This window comes from Coregonus lavaretus, assembly GCF_964263955.1.
Source record: "Coregonus lavaretus genome assembly, chromosome: 10".
In the NCBI taxonomy this organism is placed as follows: domain Eukaryota; kingdom Metazoa; phylum Chordata; class Actinopteri; order Salmoniformes; family Salmonidae; genus Coregonus; species Coregonus lavaretus.
The window spans coordinates 37,478,404-37,500,010 of NC_139997.1; the positions used below are offsets into that span (position 1 = coordinate 37,478,404).

Below are 21,607 nucleotides of genomic sequence, written 5' to 3' on the forward strand. Positions count from 1 at the left end.
AATACTGTATAACATAAGACATTATACATTGACATTTTGGTCATTTATCCAGAGCGACTTCTTATTCAGTGCATGTAACCAAGGGCTCTATTCAATCCGTATCGCGGAAGTTCAGCGCTATAGCGCATTTGAAATTTAAAGGCGATGTTCCCGTGTTCACGGAGACTGCGTTCACTGTAAATGCTGCAAATGTCGGCACAATCGGAAATTACCTTTCAATTTCAAATCGCGCTATACTTCCGCGATACGGATTTAATCGAGCCTTAAGGTAGGTAAAATAACCACATCACAGTCAATAAGACAATAGTCTTAATGGATTCTTTTTGGTCACTATAAAAAAGGCAATTTCATATAATGCTGTGTATGACTATTGCAGAGGGTGACACAGATTGTGCACTAAATGGCACCCTATTCCCTATAGGGCTCTGGTCAAAAGTAGTGCACTATATAGGGAATAGGGTGCCATTTGGAACATATTCACAGTCTATTGATCAGATGAGCCATGCTTCTAGTCCTCTGAGACATGAGAAACGTCCCTCTTCTCTTCTTCTCATTCATCCATTTCTGTCTGTGTACACAACATGAGGAAGAATACCCCAGACAGAGGCCCAACCTTTAGAACCGTGTAGAATAGAACACCCAGCCTGGCCTCAGGGCATGGACAGATGTGTGTTCTGAATTAGACTGTTTGTTACTTGGGTGTTCTGTGTGGTCTCTCTTTGCTCTGTTGAAGAACCATCATCTCAGTGAAAACAGATGGCCATTGGCTGTAATGACTCTGTGTTGTATTGTCCCAGGGGGCCTGGCTGTATTCCTCAGCTAGTTGTTTACACTGTAGAGCCCTGATACCCCAGATACACAAACAAACATGGTAACAACAAACAGTCAACTGTCTGATCATATCCAGAATGATGGGCACTGGAAGTAATTTTTATATTTAGCTTCCTTCATTAAAAACCATCACAGTGAGTTAGTTGATCACCTCAACAGTTTCTGTTCAGAGAGTAAATAGAGTGTGGTGTAGATAGGCTCAGTCTGTGGGTGGGACTGTACTCAGGATAACAGTGTTGTTATTGATCACAGTCCTTCAGCTTTAAATAGTTGATTAGCACTGTATACTGTATTGTATTGTAATATGTAATTCAAAATAGTTGATTGCATAACACTCAGCATTCTTTCAATGCTGATGTATTTTTGTTTATGTTCAAGGAAACCAATCTTTTATTCTTCATTAACATAGTGGAGGACAAATGTAACATATTTGTGTCACTGTGATAAAGGTGGTTTATCAATAGTAGTATTAGTTTTAACCGTAGGTGAAATACCCCTCTATATGTTAGATGTTATCTCCCCCAGACTGGAGGTGTGAGTGTTTGTTTCCCAAGACAGCTGCCTTCGCACGCCACTGGTCTTTTTGAGTGTGTGTGTATGAGAAAGTGTGTGAAAGTATGTGAAAAGTGTGTGAGTCTGTGTGCATGCAACTGTGCGTGCAAAAGTATGTATGGTTGGAGGTTTGCGTGTGAGTGAGAGCATGAGTTTGCATGTCAGTGTTTTGGGTGGGAGGAGAAAGGGGAGGAGCTGAAGTTAATGATCTAGATTCCTCACGAAACATGAGGTAATACTCTGAGCTTTAGGATTAGAATACCACCATGACTCCTCCCAGGGTAAGGGTTAACTTTGACTTACATGTTACATGGTCTGTAATGACCTTTCACATTACTTTTTTTTCAATGTCACGCTGCTCAATGGGAAATTAATAAATAACAGTTTATTTTGTGGAACTAAGAAAACCAACACTTCAACTATAACAATATAATCACTATTGGAAATAAGTATGTTAAATCATTCATTAATTTTGTGTTTGAAACAGTACTTGAAGTGTTGGTTTTCAACAGTACTTGTTAAAAAAAGTATCTCTGGTATAGTTTTGCTTTAAAACTATTGCATTATAAATCACTAGCTAGCTAATCTCGGCATCCAGAACCAACTCTGCTAACCTACTGTTAAGGTTGTCACGAGAGATTACTAGCGAGCCAATCCTCTACCTCTCTCAGTTGACCTTAAGGAATCATGAACCTGAACCATTCAGCCTGCAGATAAACTTTAGTCCACAGGAAGGACTGACTGGGGCTATATAACAGCCTGCCCGCAGAGGCAGACCGTGAACGAGCAGGGAGACACTCACCAACCCACCCACCCACATACAGTTGAGTCTGAGGTCCAGCCCCCTTTCAGTAGCACTCAGTGCCAGTTCTCAGGGAAGTAGTGTCCTTCTCACAACACAGCTCGTGTTACTGAGCTGAAAGGCAGAGAGGCAGAGAGGCATGGGTTGGGGGAAGAATGTTCCTCTGCTGGGGCTGAGGACGGGGATGAAGATGGGGCAGTGTCTGGGACAGGGTCTGCTGGCCCTGCTGTGCTGCCTGGCCCTGTGTCCGGGGCCTGTCCAGGGGGAAAAGGTCTTGGTGATGCCTGTAGATGGGAGCCATTGGCTGAGCATGAAGCTGCTGGTGAAGGAGCTGGCGGCCAGGGGCCATGAGATGGTGGTGCTGGTCCCTGAGACATCCATCCTCATCCAGGGCTCTGACTACTATAGGACTGAGACCTTTAGTGTCCCTTACAGCAAGGCCCAGCTGGACGAGAGCATCAACAAACTGAAGGATGGCGTGTTTCTCAAGATGCCGGAGGTAATGGATATATTTGTGAATGTGCAGCGTCTGGTTGACTTCACCACCATGCAGGTGAAAGGCTGTGAGGGTCTGCTGTATGATGAACCCCTGATGCAGCGCCTCAGAGGAGAAGGGTTCCAGCTTATGTTGACGGATCCCTTCCTACCCTGTGGATCCATCATTGCTGACTCCTTCAACATCCCAGCAGTGTACTTCCTGAGGGGGATCCCCTGTGGGCTGGATGACAGGGCTGCCCAGTGCCCCACTCCCCCCTCCTATGTACCACGCTTCTACTCAGGCAACACTGACCACATGGACTTCCTAGGGAGGGTTAAGAACATGGTGATGTACAGTCTGGAGAGCTACCTGTGTACAGTAATGTTTACCAGCTTTGACAAGCTGACTAGTAGGTATCTGGAAAAGGACATGACGTACAGGGAGCTGCTGGGACACGGTGCTATCTGGCTGCTGAGGTATGACTACTCCTTTGAATATCCCAAACCCAGGATGCCCAACATGGTCAACATAGGAGGCATCAACTGTGGTAAAAGAGCTCCACTGCCACCGGTGAGTCTCTTGTAAAAATGTTTTATATCAAACAACTGTGCAGAAACTTCCACTGTCCAGAGTTTTGCACCCTATATGTTGTATGGATCCAGGTCCAGAAACCTTAAAGGAAAACTCCACCCAAAAACTATCGTTTGGTATTTGTTTCATTAGTCCATTGTTGATATAGTCCCAAAATGTTTTGCATGCCAGCAATCACATTTTCAAGATATATAACTTTCATAATACAGAAATACAGCCGGTATTATGCATTTTGCATCATATGATGCAGCGTTTTGCATCAAATAATGCCAAATGCATCAGACCAGCTGTATTTCTGTATTTTTAAAGTTATATATCTTGAAAACTTGATTGCTGACATGCAAATCATTTTGGGACTATATCAACAATGGACTAATGAAATAAATACCTAAATATAGTTTTGGGGTAGAATTTCCTATAAGGGATAGATTCACTGCAGTGGTAGTTGTACCACAGCAGGATAAAATACAGCAAACTTTCAACTTGTTTACATATTTCAAGATATCAAATTCTTATTTTCTTATTTGGGACAATATCCCTTTTCAAGATCTTTATGTTCTGACATGTTCTCTGAATCCCTTATTTTTATATTCTTAAAGAGACAGTCAGTCAAAGTGTTGGATGTAGTCCTCCACTACAGATGTTGTCAGACACTTAGGCCTGTTTGACACTCAAATAGCGGCTGGCTGTAACCTGATCTGTGTTTCCTCCATGAGGACTGACTCGACATAGCTCAGTGTTTATCTACCAAGTTCAGCTCCCCCTCACGTTACACAACATAAATTACATTTCAACCTCATTTGCCTTGCAATCTGTTAACAAAACGTGAAACATAGTGTAGACTAGAGAACCAGCTACTTTCCTGTCAATTCTGTATTAAAAGATGCTTAAAATGATTAAAAGACAAAAAAGCGAATGTGATTGCGATGAATTGTGTTTGGGAAATAAGAATAGACATTGTTTTAAAAAGGTAGTGATAATATTTCATTCAGTACAGAAATGTGTAGGCGGCTTAACTTACCCTGTCCTGCGGCTCAACTTGTTGTGCCAAGAGACCACCTTTTTTGGACAAGCTATGTTTTCAAATCTGTAATGTTTACATGAATTCTGATTATTTCCCGGGATACATAACATCCTGAAATATATGTAGATATATTTGTCAGAAAGAATAGTATATTTCCCTTGACAGAGTGATGCTGAATCAGAAAAATGGCTTGACTTACCCCACTCTCCCCTACTGATAACAGATGCCAGAGTGCTATAGGGATCATGCCAAACAAGTTATTCTGACAATGTTTTAAGGTGTATAAGAATCAATGCACCAATAGGAATTCTGCGTAATTACACACTTTCAAATGGAGTTACTGAAAACAGTTCTAGTTTAATTGAGATGTGTGTTTTTCTAACCCCATCATTGAGCTTGGAGAAGGCAAAAAGAACAAAGAAGATCTGCAGGGAAACATTGGTGTAGTTCTTCATATTTTGTAGAAAGAGAAGTGTTGCTCAACATTAATGTTGGGAGAGCATTCCTCTCTCTTCTCTAAACATTATTGTTGTATCCCAAATGGCACCGTTTTCCCTATATAGTGCACTACTTTTGACCGGGCCCATAGGGCTCTAGTCAAAAATAGTGCACTACATAGGGAATGGGGTACCATGTGGGACACAGGTTCTGTGCAGCCAGTGAAACCTGAGCCAGGAACAGCAGTTCTTTCCTCCTGGACTGTGGCCATTATAATCTAACAGAGGAACTGAGGGGCCCTATTGTGTTCTTCCAACCCTACAAACCTCAAGAAGGGAAACTACGCTGCAGGGATATTTCTGTAGTGTTGGGGTTAGGGTTTAGTATGCTGTGATTGTTATAGGGTTTATTATGCCTTTATCTTGTATGATTACAGGGCGTGTTATCAATGCATGGCCTCCTTTCACAACCTTACCCTTCATTAGCCAATGTTTTACTAACCAAACCAACGACTGTTCTAACACTGATGTATGGAAGTTAAACAGACATTATATTGTCCAATGTGAAATGTTGATGGCTACTATGAGGGAAGGTTTCAGAGTGAGAGTACACACCAGTTGCTGTCTGTGTTTTCTGCCTGTGTACATACGATCCCATTGCATAGTGTGAAGATATTTCAAAGGATCTACTAGCAATAACTGTGATATGTGGTTGTACTTTCCTACTAAACTTAATTGAATGCAATGACTGTAAGTCACTGGATAAGAGCATCTGCTAGATGACTAAAATATTAATGTAAAATGTTCTTGTTAACTAACCATTCCCCCCGTGCCTCTTCAGGACCTGCAGGAGTTTGTGGATGAGTCAGGAGAGGATGGCTTCGTGGTCTTCACTCTGGGCTCTTTGGTCTCCCAGATGCCAGAGGAGAGAGCCAAGCAGTTCTTTGATGCCTTCAGCAGGATCCCTCAGAGGGTAAGGACACCGCGAATACATCCCAAATGGCACCCTATTCCCTACATAGTGCACTACTTTTGACCAGAGCTGGCCAAAAGTAGTGCACTGTATCATTCTACAGAAGTGGTGTAAATTGGGGGTCTCCCAAACTTTCAGCACACGTCTTCAAAAATACAGTACGTCAGGTAGACATATATGCTACTCACACACGTTGTTTGTATTGCATATTTGAAATATTTACCTTCATTCCTTACCACCCCAGTAAATGTGTCACTACCGAAACATACTGAAAAAGTTGCAATAAAAGGGAGAACCATGCACAGTAGGGATAATTTTGATTAAACTTCTATTACAGATTAATTGTAACATTTTTATTTGCATAACAAAATAACAAAATGGCAAAAACATGATTTTTAACCTGATTTTAAAAACCTTTAAATCGAATTTAGAGAAACATAATCTATTGTTTTCTGTAAAATGTAAAATGTTGATTGTATGAACATGAAACTTGTTAATTGATTGAATTACTTATGCATTGAATTAATTATGTTGTTAGATGTTTAAATTATCACTTTACCTATCTTTATTTTGGCCAAAAAAATGGCGTTTCGGTCTTAAGTGTCAATCACAGAGATAAAAGAACTCTAGATGGAAATAACTCGTTTTGCTATAGACATTGCCATTGAGGGCTTCCACCATTTAAAGGGGAACTGCCTCCTAGAACCAACTTCTCTGGTTATAAATGGCCTATGTGCCATCGATATGAGTCAGAAACATTAATTCTAGTGTCAAAGTTTACTACAATGTGTAAATAGGATAATTTTGGTCAGAAAGTCAGTCTCGTCCAAAACGAGATTTGGAAGTAAGTGCGTCACAACGGGTATGGATGGGTTGGGTATGGATTACTTAAATGCCCACTTTTGCCATCGATGTTCAATAGCCCAGAGACAACAAGGTGTGGTCCACCCCCAGCTGCCATGTGTTATGGACATGTTGTCAAGTCTGTAACACACTCACACTTGCAAACTTCTAATGCAATATTGCGCAAGATGGCAAGGAATGGATTACATATGACAAGCGTACGACATGAGGCAACAATGCCCATATGTCGATTCACAGTTAGTTATACAATGGGTGGGTCTAATCCTGAATGCTGATTGGTTAAAACCGCATTCCAGCTGGTGTCTATTCCACAAGTTACCACCGGCTAAGTCAATGACGTTAAAATGCCTATTTACTCTTTTCCATCTGACTGCGCAATCCACTGTCTCATCAGCCCAGCCAGGCACTTTATAAACTTGATCTCCACTATAAAAAGCATCTAGACATTATCTCAAATCTCTTTTAGACTAACATTTAGTTTTCAACAGCGGAGATTTGTATACACCTTGCTGTCGGTCTCTCCGACATTTGCAATATTGTTTCAATATTCAAATTCGATCTCCAGCTGTCCCATAGTAATGAACGTGTCGGGAGTCGGGACGAGACAGACAGGCAGGCAGCGTTTCTCAGCCAGTCGAAATCATGAATCAGCTGGCATCATTTTTATGGATATATACAAATAAATGTCAATTGAAAAAAGGTAATACGAAATGAGGTGCAGCTAGTTTGCAGTCTTTCCAGCTTCAGTTTGAAGTGATTGTGTTAGCTGTGTTGTTGGCTAGCTCCTCTCAACAACAGTGTCCTGACGAGTGAGCACATTTTCTATGCCAGGCAAAATCGCGCCTCATTAGCTCATTGTTATGGATGTATCCAAATAAATGTCACTAGAAAACAGCTTAAACAAATGCAAATGAGGCTACTTTGTTGTTATTCTGGCTGCACTGTTTGACGTGACTAAGATAGCCGTAGTTGTCTAGCTAGCGAGCAAGGGAAAAGAACATTGCCAGCCAGTATGGCAATGGAACATTTAGGACGAACGACTGGGTCGTGTCCATAGATACAGAACAAAAAAAGAGCTCGATGGGACAAGGACATCCCGGCCGGCAAAACCCTCCTCTAACCCGGACGACGCTGGGCCAATTGTGCGCTGGGTCTCCCGGTCATGGGTCTCCCGGTCACGGCCGGCTGTGACACAGCCTGGGATCGAACCCAGGTCTGTAGTGACGCCTCAGCCTTAGACCGCTGCGCCACTCGGGAGGCCCCAAAATAATGTTTTTAATGAAAATGTCAATCATTATTTGAATATGTTGGTAACCCATTGTATAAAAGTGATAATGCACTCAAGAGGTTCTATTTAAGTGATAATGCCCTCGAAGCCGGTGTTTGGAGGATATATTGGCACGGTTTGCTGGCCCTCGACGAAACAACACCCGTGCCAATATATCCTCCAAACACTGGCTTCGAGGGCATTATCACTTAAATAGAGATGTTCTATTATTACATTGAAAGATACTGATCTAATTATTAGTTTTGTTTATTTTTAAACATCTTTCTCTGAAAAATGCTGTCCCCACTTTTGAAGTCATTACCGAAACACACACTTTAAAAGACTGTAGAATGAATGTGCCACAATCCTACAAATATCACCAGGTAGACACTGTTAAAACATTAGCACGGAGAAAAGCACCAGGAATGGATGGCTTTCCCATAGAATTATATTTACAATTTTGGGACAAAGTAACGCCCCTTTTTACACAAATGACAACACACATCACACAATTCAGTGCTTCCTAGTTTCATGTATCAAACAGTTCTTTCAGTTATATTAATACCAGGAAAATCTGGAGAGTCCCCTGCTAATTACAGAACCATACATTTAATAACTTGTGACAATAAAATAATAACAAAGCTCATAAGCAATAGAATGGGAAAAGTCTTACCAGACTTGATACATAATCAAACAGGGTTTATTAAAAATAAACACTTACAAACAAATAAAATAACATGTTTGAGTTTAATACAATATGCTAAAAAACAAGATAAAGATTTATCAATAATGGCTGTTGATGCCGAAAAGGCTTTCGACCGTCTTGAATGGCGTTTTCTATTCAAAACTTTGTAAGCTTTCAACACTCCAGCTGAAATACATTTATCAAAAATATTATATACATGTCCTAAAGCGAAAATATATACAAATAATACATTATCTGATAAAATTGCTTTAGAAAGGGGTACAAGACAGGGATGTCTTCTCCCCACCTCCCCTCCCTTTTCTGTTTGCACCGGCAATTGAACCGCTTGCAGAAAGAATTAGACAGGACCCAAACTTAACAGGTATCAGTATAGGTTAAATATGAATATGAATATAAACTGAACTTATTTGCAGATCTCCTGATATACCTGACCAATATTGAAAACTCAATGCCCCCCTTGCTAAAATTATTTTTTTCAGAATACTCTAAAATCTCAGGATATAAAATGTTATGATGGCAATAGGAAAAATAAAAAGAATATCTCATGATCTACAACAATCCTTTAAGTGGACCAGAAAAAATATCAAACACTTAGGATACTTAATAATTGACAAACAAATAAATAATAAATATAACTGTATCCCATTCCTTAACAATATGAAAGCAGATGTCATTATATGGAACAATCTTCCCATAAATCCACCATGCTGCCTTGTTGACAAAATGACAGAGCAGCACAGATTACTGTTCGATTTGAGAATGGCACTCCTCCCTGCCCGATGACGCTATGGGCCTTTGTCCGGCCCTGCATCTCAGCATAATCGAATCCACCCAATGATCATAAGAGCAGCTGCTCACCGATTAACGCAGTTACACCTCAGACACCACCAAAACAACAGCTATGCGGATGTCGGCTGTTGCCGGTTAACGCTTGATCTCATCGAATCTAAGCCTTGATTAGCTAAGTAAATTGTTGTCTCTCTGTGTTTCAGGTTGTGTGGAGGTACACAGGGGTGGTGCCTGTGAATGCTCCAGCCAATGTCAGAGTGATGAAGTGGCTTCCTCAGAATGATTTGCTGGGTTGGTTTAATCTCTCATCAGTTATAATGATATAGTTATAATGAAAACCATCTGGGGGAGTTACAGAAGGGCACTCTTCTCAGTGAACACATCACACTACTGTTGTTTATGTTGTTGCAAGATAATACTTAATCTTCTCCTTTATTTTGATGTCAACTCCCTCATGGTGAATGTTCTATGTTCTATGTCCGGTTCTAGGCCACCCCAAGGTCAAGGCCTTCATCACCCACGGAGGAACCCACGGTATCTACGAGGGGATCTGTAACGGCGTTCCCATGGTGATGCTGCCATTGTTTGGTGACCAGGGTGACAACGTACACCGCATGGCAGTGAGGGGAGTAGGGGAGGTGCTCAGTATATTCGATGTCACCTCAGACAAACTGGTGGAGGCCCTCAACAAGGTCATCAATGACAAGAGGTCAGACATCATGTTAACATAATACTAGGAAGTAACAATGTTACAAGCACATCATGTTATGGACAATTCCACGGTAACGGAATTACGCTTTGACTCAGATTTTTCACTTTAAAATGTATGCCAAACGATAACCATTGATTTATAAGTTTAACAAACCATACAACTATGCACAAGGATTACTTTGAACAATTTACATAGAAGATTTCACCAAAACACATTTACTGGAAAAACTGTGCAAATGCAATGTTTGGTAACAGAATTACGGTAAAATCTCCCTCTAGTGTGCTCTACTGTACTGTACTGTTCTATACTGTACTGTTCTATACTGTACTGTTCTATACTGTACTGTTCTATACTGTACTGTTCTCTACTGTACTGTGATGTCCAGACTTGTAAAACATAGACGTCCATGATCGGTTCAGATTTGGATGTCCATGGACTACTTTTCAAAGTCCATGGACGTCCGGTGTTGGTCAGTGCTCAGTGGTTGAGGATGCTTGTTACATTAAATGGAAAGAGAGTAGGTGGTAGATGTCATGGTAGGTGTCAGTAAGAGCCGGGAGAGGTGACATTAACTGGAGAGAGAGAGAAGAGAGAGAGCGGCAGAGAAAGAGAGTGAGGGATTGTCCAGACTTTTCACAATGTTGCTTTAACCATCAGACAACAGAAAGAAAACATTTATGAGCTGAACATACAGTATCTCACAAATGTGAGTACACCCCTCACATTTTTGTAAATATTTGAGTATATCTTTTCATGTGACAACACTGAAGAAATGACACTTTGCTACAATGTAAAGTAGTGAGTGTACAGCTTGTATAACAGTGTAAATTTGCTGTCCCCTCAAAATAACACAACACACAGCCATTAATGTATAAACTGCTGGCAACAAAAGTGAGTACACCCCTAAGTGAAAATGTCCAAATTGGGCCCAAAGTGTCAATATTTTGTGTGGCCACCATCATTATCCAGCACTGCCTTAACCCTCTTGGGCATGGAGTTCACCAGAGCTTCACAGGTTGCCACTGGAGTCCTCTTCCACTCCTCCATGACGACATCACGGAGCTGTTGGATGTTAGAGACCTTGCACTCCTCCACCTTCCGTTTGAGGATGCCCCACAGATGCTCAATAGGGTTTAGGTCTGGAGACATGCTTGGCCAGTCCATTACCTTTACCCTCAGCTTCTTTAGCAAGGCAGTGGTCGTCTTGGAGGTGTGTTTGGGGTCATTATCATGTTGGAATACTGCCCTGTGGCCCAGTCTCCGAAGGGAGGGGATCATGCTCTGCTTCAGTATGTCACAGTACATGTTGTCATTCACGGTTCCCTCAATGAACTGTAGCTCCCCAGTGCCGGCAGCACTCATGCAGCCCCAGACCATGACACTCCCACCACCATGCTTGACTGTAGGCAAGACACACTTGTCTTTGTACTCCTCACCTGGTTGCCGCCACACACGCTTGACACCATCTGAACCAAATAAGTTTATTGGTCTCATCAGACCACAGGACATGGTTCCAGTATTCCATGTCCTTAGTATGCTTGTCTTCAGCAAACTGTTTGCGGGCTTTCTTGTGCATCGTCTTTAGAAGAGGCTTCCTTCTGGGACGACAGCCATGCAGACCAATTTGATGAAGTGTGCGGCGTATGGTCTGAGCACTGACAGGCTGACCCCCCACCCCTTCAACCTCTGCAGCAATGCTGGCAGCACTCATACGTCTATTTCCCAAAGACAACCTCTGGATATGACGCTAAGCACGTGCACTCAACTTCTTTGGTCGACCATGGCGAGGACTGTTCTGAGTGGAACCTGTCCTGTTAAACCGCCGTATGGTCTTGGCCACCGTGCTGCAGCTCAGTTTCAGGGTCTTGGCAATCTTCTTATAGCCCAGGCCATCTTTATGTAGAGCAACAATTCTTTTTTTCACATCCTCAGAGAGTTCTTTGCCATGAGGTGCCATGTTGAACTTCCAGTGACCAGTATGAGGGAGTGTGAGAGCGATGACACCAAATCTAACACACCTGCTCCCCATTCACACCTGAGACCTTGTAACACTAACGAGTCACATGACACTGGGGAGGCAAAATGGCTAATTGGGCCCAATTTGGACATTTTCAATTAGGGGTGTACTCACTTTTGTTGCCAGCGGTTTAGACATTCATGGCTGTGTGTTGAGTTATTTTGAGGGGACAGCAAATTTACACTGTTATACAAGCCGTACACTTACTACTTTACATTGTAGCAAAGTGTCATTTCTTCAGTGTTGTCAGATGAAAAGATATACTCAAATATTTACAAAAATGTGAGGGGTGTACTCACTTTTGTGAGATACAGTAAGTATGCCAGTGAAAGGGAGGACAGTAGCAGGTGACCCAACTGTGGTTTGTGACTACTATGATTTCCCATGGTAGCCAATTCAATTGCAGTAATTCCGTTACCGATTTGGGAACAGAATTACGAGTTTTAATCACTTCATTATTCATAAACAAACTTGATACCACTAAAAACACTATAACTAATTGTTAAATCTACCTTTACTTGTTACTTCTATGAACTCATTATCCTCCCTCTTCATGAGGGAGAGAAAATATCTTAAAGATATGTGGGTTTTTGGTAACAGAAGGCACAAGGCAATGTTTCTTAAACTTACAAAAGACAAATAATTTCTCCAAAATGAAATATAAGTGTTGATATTGGCTGGGTTCTTTAATTCAACATTATTGTCACGGTTCAGACAGACGACCAGAGGACCACAATTGCGTCACACCAGAAAGTTTATTAAAACTTAAGGGAAAAGGGAAGTAGGGAGTGAATGAAGGCTCCAGGGGTAACAGGGATCCCGTCCAATGTGCTGGGTCTGTGCCCCCCCCAGTGGCAGCGATGCGTCCTATGAAGCCGGTGGTGGGTGGTCCAGAAGTCCTGGGGGGGGGAGACACAGACACAACAGGGCGGAATGAAACAAGGCAGCAGTACAGTTCAAGGGAATTCCAAAATACGTAGTAGCAAGGCAGAAGGCTGGTCAGAGTTACCGGGATTGAAGAGTAGTCAGGAGTCGTTATGGCAGAAGCAGGTCTGGATCTCCTGGGGCAGAAGAGTATCCAAAAATCAGGCAGGTCCGGGGTCACAAAACCAGGGTGAGCCAGAAGCGCGAGCAAACAGGTTCCGGGTGTGAGCTTTGCAGACGATCTGACACCGGAGAGCTGAAAGACAGGGCCTTAAATACTGGGAGAGGTAGTGGGTAATGCAGCGCAGCTGGCAGAGTAATTAGAGCAGAGCAGAGCAGGGACAGGTGGAGCTAGTTAGGCTGAGTAGAGAGAGTGGTGAGCAGAGTGGAAGAAAATTAAGGTGGTAACCCGGTGGAGTGAGAGGCTCATGACAGAACCCCCCCCCCAAGGGACGGCCCCAGAAGTCCCAAGAGCAACACCACGCCGGGCGGGAGGAGGGGAGCCGGAGGAGGGCTAGAACTCCTCCGAACGGTCCGAGTGAACGTCCTCATCCTCGGAGGAAGCCGGAGGGCCGTGGTCGGGAGATGGGACAGGTCCCGAGACAGGATCAGGCACAGGACAGGAAGCCGAGCGGGCAGGACGGTTAGGGACCCCTCTGGGGCGGCCCCTACGGATTGCAGGTTGATCAGGATGCCGTTGGTGGAAAGCGGTGATGAGAGTCCTATCCACAATCCGACTAGCTGGCACCCAGGTCCTTTCCTCAGGTCCATAGCCCTCCCAGTCAATGAGGTACTGGAGACCCCTACCCCTCCGTCTGGACCGAAGCAGGCGGCGGACGGTGTAAACCAGACCACCATCGACGAGCCGTGGAGGAGGAGGACAAGGCGCAGCAGGGACCAGCGGACTCTCATGGATGGGCTTAATCTTAGACACATGGAAAGTGGGGTGCACCCTCAGGGAATTAGGCAGTTGGAGCCGGACAGCAGTTGGGCTAATCACTCTTATGATAGGGAATGGGCCAATGAACCGAGGTGCCAGCTTCTGCGACTCCACCCTGAGTGGCAGGTTCTTCGATGACAACCACACCCTTTGACCAACATGGTAGGTGGGAGCAGGAATTCTCCGACGGTTGGCCCCGGTAGTGTAGCTGGCAACGGATCTGAGGAGTGTGGCTCGGGCTTGTGACCAGGTGCGGCGACATCGACGGGCAAAAGCAAGTGCAGATGGGCAAGTAACCTCCTCTTCCTGGCTGGCAAATAGAGGAGGCTGGTATCCATAAACACATTGGAAAGGGGACATACCGATGGCAGAGCAGGTCAGAGAATTGTGTGCGTACTCCACCCATGTCAATTGCTGCGACCAGGAGTGGGGGTTGCGTGAAGTCATGCATCGCAGTGCCTTCTCGAGCTCCTGATTAGCCCGCTCTGACTGCCCATTGGATTGGGGATGGAATCCGGAAGTCAGACTGACTGTGGCTCCCAGCAGGTGACAGAACTCCTTCCAAAAAGCGGAGGAGAATTGTGGACCACGGTCAGAAACTACATCCTTTGGCAGTCCGTGGATCCGGAAGACGTGTTCCAGGACCACCTGGGCGGTCTCCTTGGCGGTTGGGAGCTTGGGGAGGGGAATGAAGTGTGCCATCTTGCTGAAACGGTCAACTATGGTGAGAATGACGGTCATGCCACTTGAAGGGGGCAGCCCCGTGACAAAGTCAAGGGCGATGTGAGACCAGGGACGTCTGGGCACAGGCAGGGGCTGCAGCAATCCGGCTGGGGGCTGGCAGGACGACTTGTGTTGGTTGCAGATGGGGCAGGCTTGGACGAATTCCCGTACATCCTTTCTCAGAGAGGGCCACCAGAACCTCTGGGCGAGCAGGTTGTAAGTGCGGGTGGAGCCAGGGTGACAAGCTAGGCGGGAGTCATGTCCCCACTGAACGACCTGGGACCTCAGGTCTTCGGGGACAAAAAGGCGGTCAGCTGGGCAAGTGCTGGGACCTGGCTGGTTACGGAGAGCCTCCAGCACCTGTTCCTCAACAGCCCAGGTCAGAGCTGCAACGATGCAGGGACTTGGCAGAATCGACACAGGGTCCTTGGAGGGGGTGTCATCCTTCTGGAATTGACGGGAGAGGGCGTCTGGCTTGGTGTTGCGTGATCCAGGCCGGTATGACAGAGTGAAATTAAACCTGGTGAAGAACAGGGCCCAGCGGGACTGCCTGGAGTTCAACCGTTTGGCCGTGCGGATGTACTCCAAGTTCTTATGATCGGTCCAAACGAGAAATGGAATGGTGGACCCCTCCAGCCAGTGACGCCACTCCTCCAAGGCAAGCTTCACAGCCAGCAGCTCACGGTTCCCTATGTCGTAATTGCACTCAGAGGGGGACAACCGACGTGAGAAAAAGGCACAGGGATGGAGCTTCCTATCCTCCGCAGCCCACTGAGAAATCACAGCACCAACTCCCACATCCGAGGCGTCCACCTCCACAATGAATTGCCGGTCCACATCAGGCATCTGGAGGATGGGAGCGGAGGTGAACCTCACCTTGAGGGTACTGAAGGCTTTGTCGGCTGCTGGGGTCCAGGTGAAGGGTTGCTTGGTGCTGGTTAGAGCAGTGAGAGGGGCAGCAACGGTACTGTAGTTCCGGATAAACTTTCTATAGAAGTTAGCAAACCCCAGAAACTGTTGCAGCTTCTTTCTGTTCTCCGGAACTGGCCATGAAGTGACTGCTGATACTTTGGCAGGATCCATTTGGATACTTCCCTCTGCCACCATGTACCCCAGGAAGGCCACTGTCTTGACGTGAAACTCACATTTCTCTGCCTTGGCGTAGAGGGAATTCTCCAGAAGACGATGAAGGACTTGCTGGACATGGCGGGTGTGTTCAGACAGGTTTCTGGAGTAGATTAAGATGTCATCCAGGTAAACGAAGACAAACTTGTTTAACATGTCCCGCAGTACATCATTCACTAGAGCCTGGAACACAGCAGGAGCATTGGTGAGGCCAAAAGGCATAACCAGATACTCGTAGTGGCCTGTTGGTGTATTGAATGCGGTTTTCCATTCATCTCCCTCCCGGATCCGCACTAGGTGGTAAGCGTTTCTGAGATCCAACTTGGTAAAAACAGTGGCTCCCTGGAGCAACTCAAAAGCAGAGGTGAGCAGAGGCAGAGGGTAACGGTTCTTCACTGTGATGTCGTTGAGTCCCCTGTAGTCGATGCAGGGGCGAAGAGATCCGTCCTTCTTCCCCACAAAGAAGAAGCCAGCACCAGCAGGAGATGAAGATGAACGGATTAATCCTGCGGACAGAGAGCCATTGATGTAGTCCTCCATGGACTTTCTTTCAGGAGCAGACAACGAATAAAGACGACCCTTTGGAGGGGCTGTTCCAGGGAGGAGGTCGATGGCACAGTCGTACGGTCGGTGAGGGGGCAGAGATGTGGCTCTTGCTTTGTTAAACACCTCTCTGAGACCATGGTAGCATTCTGGGACATTGGAGAGGTCAGGAGCGGAGTTAGTAGGTACTGGCCGAGGGGGTAGTGCGGCAGCAAGCAGGCAGGTTCGGTGGCAGTCCTCTCCCCACTCCCTGATCACCCCGGTCACCCAGTCGAGCTGAGGGTTGTGCCGGCGGAGCCATGGGTAACCCAGGATGAGGGGTTGGCCTGGAGAGGGGAGCAGGTGAAACTGGATAGTTTCTTGATGGTTTCCGGACAGACCCATCGAGACCGGGGCCGTGACATGAGTGACCGATCCGAGTAAGTGTCCGTCCAGTGCCCGGGCAGGAATAGGAGGTGTCAAACGGAGGTTCTCCAGTCCCAGTTGGCGTGCCAGCTTGATGTCCATTATGTTGGCTTCGGCGCCAGAATCCACCAGAGCAGCCAGGGTGTGAGTTGAGTCAGAGAGGCGGAGGTGAACTTGCAGCAGGGGTTTGCGGTCGGAGGACTGGATGGTCATTGAACTCAACCGGACTCCCCCTATGCCCGGTGAGCTTCGGCCCTTTAAAGGGCAGGTTACCACACGATGTCCATCACCTCCACAATAGAGGCAGAGGTTTGAGGTGAAGCGGCGCTGGCGCTCTGCAGGAGTGAGAGAGGCTCGCCCAATCTCCATAGGCTCAGACTGATCAAGCTGACCTGGGTGAGTGGCAGTAGATGACAGGAGCCCAGTCGGATCTCTCCGAATGCCGGTAGTAGGTGGACCTTGGCGCCCCCTCTCACGACGACGGGTCTGTATCCTTCTGTCGATCCTGACAGTCAGTGCGATGGCTTCATCAAGAGTGGAAGGCAGTTCATGGGAGACCAACTCGTCCTTGATATAGTCAGCCAAACTATGGAAGAACGCGTCCACCAACGATGGTGTGTTCCAAGAACTTCGTCTAGCCAGGGTTCGGAAGTCGATGGAATGGTCTGCGACTGTACGTCTGCCTTGTCGAATACTGAACAGTTCACGAGACGCCTCTGCGGTTGGTGAATCCAGGTCAAACACCTTCAGCATCTCCTCAGCAAACAGGTCGAAGGTTGCACATGCGGGGGTTTGACGTTCGAACTCTGCTGTTCCCCAGAGTCGAGCTCGGCCCGTCAGGTGAGTGATGGCATACCCAACTTTAGCCCCCTCCGTGGCGAAGGTCCTTGGCTGCAAGGAGAACTGAAGTCGGCAGCTAGTCAGGAATGGCCGGACCTGGGTTGAATCGCCGTTGAACCGCTCGGGGTTTCCAATCTTGGGTTCCGGAGCAGCGGCTGCAATGACCGGGGCAGGTAACTCGGGGGCAGGGCTGGTGGGCAGACTGGCTGGGGTAAGGTTGGTGAGGAGTTGAATGATCATGGCGAGTTGTTGTTGCTGCTGCTGGAACTGCTGCTCATGCTCATCGGTTTCCATGTCGGGGAAAGTGTGCGCTGAGTCCATAATGGTCAGATCGTACTGTCACGGTTCAGACAGACGACCAGAGGACCACAATTGCGTCACACCAGAAAGTTTATTAAAACTTAAGGGAAAAGGGAAGTAGGGAGTGAATGAAGGCTCCAGGGGTAACAGGGATCCCGTCCAATGTGCTGGGTCTGTGCCCCCCCCAGTGGCAGCGATGCGTCCTATGAAGCCGGTGGTGGGTGGTCCAGAAGTCCTGGGGGGGGGAGACACAGACACAACAGGGCGGAATGAAACAAGGCAGCAGTACAGTTCAAGGGAATTCCAAAATACGTAGTAGCAAGGCAGAAGGCTGGTCAGAGTTACCGGGATTGAAGAGTAGTCAGGAGTCGTTATGGCAGAAGCAGGTCTGGATCTCCTGGGGCAGAAGAGTATCCAAAAATCAGGCAGGTCCGGGGTCACAAAACCAGGGTGAGCCAGAAGCGCGAGCAAACAGGTTCCGGGTGTGAGCTTTGCAGACGATCTGACACCGGAGAGCTGAAAGACAGGGCCTTAAATACTGGGAGAGGTAGTGGGTAATGCAGCGCAGCTGGCAGAGTAATTAGAGCAGAGCAGAGCAGGGACAGGTGGAGCTAGTTAGGCTGAGTAGAGAGAGTGGTGAGCAGAGTGGAAGAAAATTAAGGTGGTAACCCGGTGGAGTGAGAGGCTCATGACAATTATTGTGTTTTTATGTATTTCTAGTACATTTTAAGACTTTTTCTAGTAGATGATGTCTAAGACCCATTTTCTATCGGTTTGACCAGAAATAAAAGTGTTTGCTTATTCCTAAATATTTGGATGGAAAATGGTTGAAAAATATATGCCTTGATTAAAAAAAATATAGACGCATAGCTTTCATTTGACACCCAATTTGACATGCTCCTATGAACTTTACATGTTGGTGCTCATGCGTCCTTTTAGATGGACATGTCTTTATATATAATAGGAGATATTGTGAACTCAAGAAGCAGTGCAAACAGTACAGAGACCAAATCCTAACTTGAAATCCACACACATAATATTGAGTTTCAGTACAAATATCATATTGTCAGCAATCCATTATTGAGGTGACAGTCTGAGTTCCTCGTCAGAAGAACCCACTTCCTTCACTGGTACTGTATTAGCAGCCATGAGGAGGTCTATGAGGAGATTACAAACCCTGATGCATTCCTCATGTTCTCTATCCTTCCTCCTCAGTTACAAGGAGAAGATGCTAAAGCTGTCAGCGGTGCATAAGGACCGTCCCATCGAGCCGCTGGACCTGGCCGTATTCTGGACAGAGTTCGTGATGCGCCACGGAGGAGCCGACCACCTGAGACCCGCTGCTCACGACCTGAACTGGATCCAGTACCACAGTCTGGACGTGTTCGCTCTGCTACTTACTATAGTTCTGACTGTTGTCATGGTCACCGTTAAATGCTGCAAAGTCTGCTTCCGCAAGTGCTGTGGAATGATTTGGACAATGAAGATGAAGAGTGAGTGAATGTCCTTCCTGTGGCCGAGGCTGGGATTCAATCAAAGGCTCGTTGTAGAGCGTTGTCGACAATAATGTGCCTTTTACAGGCAATGTTTACATGTTTGCTGAGATCGCATTCGCGTTAAATGCTGCAGATGTCGGCTCAATCAACTCAAATTACCTTCAAATGTTAAGTGCGCTACAACGCTACGGATTGAATACCAGCCAAGCCTTAAGGCACTAGAGTCCAGTGAAGCTATACTGCCACCTCTAGGCCCTGTGTGTATAACAGGGAGGACATAATGTAGGCTACTGTAGGTTGAAGGAAAGGAAAACTTGTCAAAAAACTGCTCAGTAAACCCACTCCTGCGTTTGTATGGTGTGTGAGTGAGAAGGGTTTGTGTGTAGTGGGGGGAGCTTGTTTATGTTTGATATCTCAGGATAATGTCAAAGTAACTTCATGCATCTGTTATCAATATGGCCTGAGGCTTGCATCCAGCAAGACATTAGTCCCATTTCTCAACCACTGTGCCTTTGGCCTAGATTACATCTGTATTGCGGAAGATCAGTGAAATAGTGCGATTTAAATTTAAAGGCAATGTTCCTGCGTTTGCGGAGACTGCATTCACGGTAAACACGGCTCAATCAGAAATTTAAATTGCGCTATAACGCAGATCTTCCGCAATATGATTGAATCTAGCTCTATGACTCCAAAACTGTTGGCCTTTCTAATTTTGCCTGTGTCATGCTGATTGAAGACCCGGTTAAAGGCCCAGTGCTGTCGAAAGTGTGACTTCCCTGTGTGTTATATATATTTCCACACTATGAGTTTGGAATGATTCTGTGAAATTGTGAAAATTATAATATGGCCCTTTTAGTGTAAGAGCTGTTTAAAAAGAGAGCCTGAAATTTCATCCTGTATTGGTGGGATGGAGTTTTGGCCTGCCTGTTGACATCTCCATGCTGCAAATTAAGTTAATAGACCAATAAGAAAGAGTTCCAAACCTATTTGCCAATAACAGTAGCTTTTAGTTTTCCCCTCCCCACTCAGACCACTCCCAGACAGTCCCAGCTAAATACTTGCTTGAGAATTTGCTCTTTGCTAAGAAGCTATGTTTATTTTTGACCATTTTAATTAAAAACAATCACAGTAAGGTACTTAATTGTTACCCAGAAATGATTTGATAGAGATAAAAATAGCTGCATTGGACCTTTAACACAAATCAATAAATTAAAACTAAAAGCTTAGTGTGGGCTCCTGAGTGGCGCAGCGGTCTAAGGCACTGCATCTCAGAGGCGTCACAGACCCTGGTTCAATTCCAGGCTGTATCACAATCCGGCCGTGACTGGGAGTCCCATAGGGCGGCGCACAATTGGCCCAGTGTCGTCTGGGTTTGCCCGGGGTAGGCCGTCATTGTAAATAAGAATTTATTCTTAACTGACTTGCCTAGTTAAATTAAAGGTTAAAATAAAAAATATGGTGGCATTTCTTTAAAATGCATTTTTTGCTAGTAAAAAGTGATGCCTTCCAGCCAAACATGTTGCTAGATGTTAAGACAAAGAATAAGTATTTTGCTTATTTTTTGTTGTAGTATTTTAGATCATGTTTGCAATCATGTCGCAAGTGAAAAACATTGTGAAAATCTACAAATAAATGTTAATAAAAAGTTGTCACTTTTCATTGCCGTTAGAGTGATAGGAAATAACAGTTTCCAATGAGCACATGAACGCAGCCAAACAGAGAACTACATTACCCATGAGACGAGAAACCGGAAATAACCACAGCTGGCTGTTCGTCGGGTAGGCTACAGTAAATTAAAATATCCTACCACTTTTTATTACCGTTAGATCTCTGCACGAGACTTGCTAATGGTACATATTCGTAATTTAGCAGACACTCTTATCCAGTGCGACTTACAGTAGTGAGTGCATACATTTTTAATACTGGTCCCCCTAGGTAAACAAACCCACGATCCTGGCATTGCAAGCGCCATGCTCTACCAACTGAGCCACACAAACCAACAGTTTTGATTGTTAGGAAGTTGATGATTCTGTCAGGATGCATCAGGAGGATAAAGATGACAACTCCACCCGAGAAGTTTATTAGCTTGACTGACTTCATGAGCTGCAGCAGTGGCCAGGTGTGTGACAACCTGGAAATAAACTTTCTGATTGATTTGAACAAGTAGTGTAGTAGAGTTGTTTACCATTGAAAGAAATTCAGCTTAAGGGGTGGCTATACTGTAAGCACCAATGCAATAGAAGCTGGTTCTGGTCTACTTAGTTCATT

At 45.4% G+C, this 21,607-nt stretch overlaps 1 protein-coding gene across 1 annotated transcript; it reads left to right on the top strand.

Moving 5' to 3' along the window:
• Nucleotides 1-2,115: 2,115 nt before the first annotated feature.
• On the top strand, nucleotides 2,116-21,478 carry LOC311136583 (UDP-glucuronosyltransferase-like). The gene is made up of 5 exons (XM_084170770.1): nucleotides 2,116-3,233; nucleotides 5,557-5,688; nucleotides 9,518-9,605; nucleotides 9,804-10,023; nucleotides 19,059-21,478. Exons 1-5 carry the CDS (start codon nucleotides 2,325-2,327, stop codon nucleotides 19,342-19,344), a joined length of 1,635 nt encoding a protein of 544 aa, XP_084026896.1. The 5' UTR covers nucleotides 2,116-2,324; the 3' UTR covers nucleotides 19,345-21,478.
• Nucleotides 21,479-21,607: the final 129 nt, after the last annotated feature.

What these genes read in the sequence shown, in the direction of transcription:
- LOC311136583 (XM_084170770.1), top strand. Translation starts at nt 2,325, where the DNA reads ATGGGTTGGGGGAAGAATGTTCCTCTGCTGGGGCTGAGGACGGGGATG. An exon ending in AAAGAGCTCCACTGCCACCG is followed by an intron (nt 3,234 to 5,556) that starts GTGAGTCTCTTG and finishes GTGCCTCTTCAG; the next exon opens with GACCTGCAGGAGTTTGTGGA. An exon ending in AAGGTCATCAATGACAAGAG is followed by an intron (nt 10,024 to 19,058) that starts GTCAGACATCAT and finishes CTTCCTCCTCAG; the next exon opens with TTACAAGGAGAAGATGCTAA.